At 37.1% G+C, this 1,347-nt stretch overlaps 1 protein-coding gene across 1 annotated transcript; it reads right to left on the bottom strand.

The window, feature by feature from the left end:
* Positions 1–339: 339 nt before the first annotated feature.
* Positions 340–939, bottom strand: LOC113512740 (uncharacterized). Its single transcript, XM_026896653.1, has one exon. The coding sequence runs from the start codon at positions 937–939 to the stop codon at positions 340–342; it is 600 nt and encodes a 199-aa protein (XP_026752454.1).
* Between the last annotated feature and the right edge of the window lie 408 nt (positions 940–1,347).

Below are 1,347 nucleotides of genomic sequence, written 5' to 3'. Positions count from 1 at the left end.
TTGAAGGACAATAAATTCAACTAGTATTAATTTTTAATGAACTACCATTTTATATATAGTAGTAATTTATAATATACTAACTATATAAAAAATAAAAATAACTTTAGTAAATATCTATCTTTCTCACTCCCATTATAATGCTTAAAAGTTAAACATATGTGTCAATTTGTTCTATATTCGACTATGTAGTAATGATCTACATACGTAATAATAATGAATCCATAAGAGAGTAATGTAATGAATAAATAAATAAATAAATAAACTTTTAATAAATATCAATTTTAAATAAAATAAAAAACGTTATCAAATTAATCACATAACATGTCAAACACAATACCATCAATACAAGGTATCTGAATCAGCATACCGCTCACTCCACTTGGCGTAACCTTCGCAGATCTGCAACAAAGCACTGAACAGTTGCTCAGAAGGAATATCCACCAGTTCCGAACTTGTGTCCCTGCCGCTCTCCCTTTTCCTCCTTCCATATGACACAAACTGCTGCGGTCGTTTCTTTATGCCCGCGCTCACGAAGAATGTCGCAGGCGCCGCCGTGGTCTGTGCGTAATTCTGTTTCTCTCTAACCGCTTGCACAATCAAACACAGTAAATAACCACCGAAAGCCAGGAACGCCAATGTTGTCACCGACATAGAGAAGATTTTGCTAATTTTACTGTCTTTCTTGCTGCTCATTTCTTCGTAGTCTGTTCTTTTTATCGGCGGCGCCTTTATAGCCATCGCTTGTGCCCCGAAGCTCTCTAAATACGAGGGTGTTGATGTACTAGTGTTCTGGTAAGTGTCTGAGACGAATTCTTGCAAAGAAGACTTAAGAACCAATAGTTTTTCTAAAGGCAGTTCGTTAAGGAATTGCAGGTCTGTCCCACCAAGGTCGGCTCTTGCGACCTCAAGTGCGTACATTAGTGTAAGGATTTGTAACATTTTAATACGCTTACTCTACGCAACGGAGGCTGTGACAATGACTATGGTGTTGTGGAACACCATTATTGTGGTCTGCTGAGCGCGACAAGCGAACGGTCTCGAACGGCCCAGTGCATCTTCATTTATAAAATGTGTGACACATTTTCTAAAGATTCGCTCTTCAACTTTGAAATTCACAAATGAATCTCTTAACTTGGTTAAATAAGGTTGTATATCTTTTATTTATATTTTGTTTAAATATTTTTTATGTAAGTATACACTTACGACTATATACTCCAAATAAATTACATACAAAGGCTTATGTATATATACATAAGCCTCTCCTTGGGGGCTTTTGCCAGTAGTTGACACACTTGGCAGGCGACTGGCAACCCGAGTTAGGCTTTGAAGATGTTTTAAGAGGAGCGC

Source organism: Galleria mellonella, unplaced genomic scaffold (assembly GCF_026898425.1).
Source record: "Galleria mellonella isolate WM207_F2 unplaced genomic scaffold, CSIRO_AGI_GalMel_v1 utg21, whole genome shotgun sequence".
NCBI lineage: Eukaryota > Metazoa > Arthropoda > Insecta > Lepidoptera > Pyralidae > Galleria > Galleria mellonella.
This window is presented reverse-complemented; position numbering and strand designations above follow the sequence as displayed.

What these genes read in the sequence shown, in the direction of transcription:
- LOC113512740 (XM_026896653.1), bottom strand. Translation starts at nt 939, where the DNA reads ATGTTACAAATCCTTACACTAATGTACGCACTTGAGGTCGCAAGAGCC.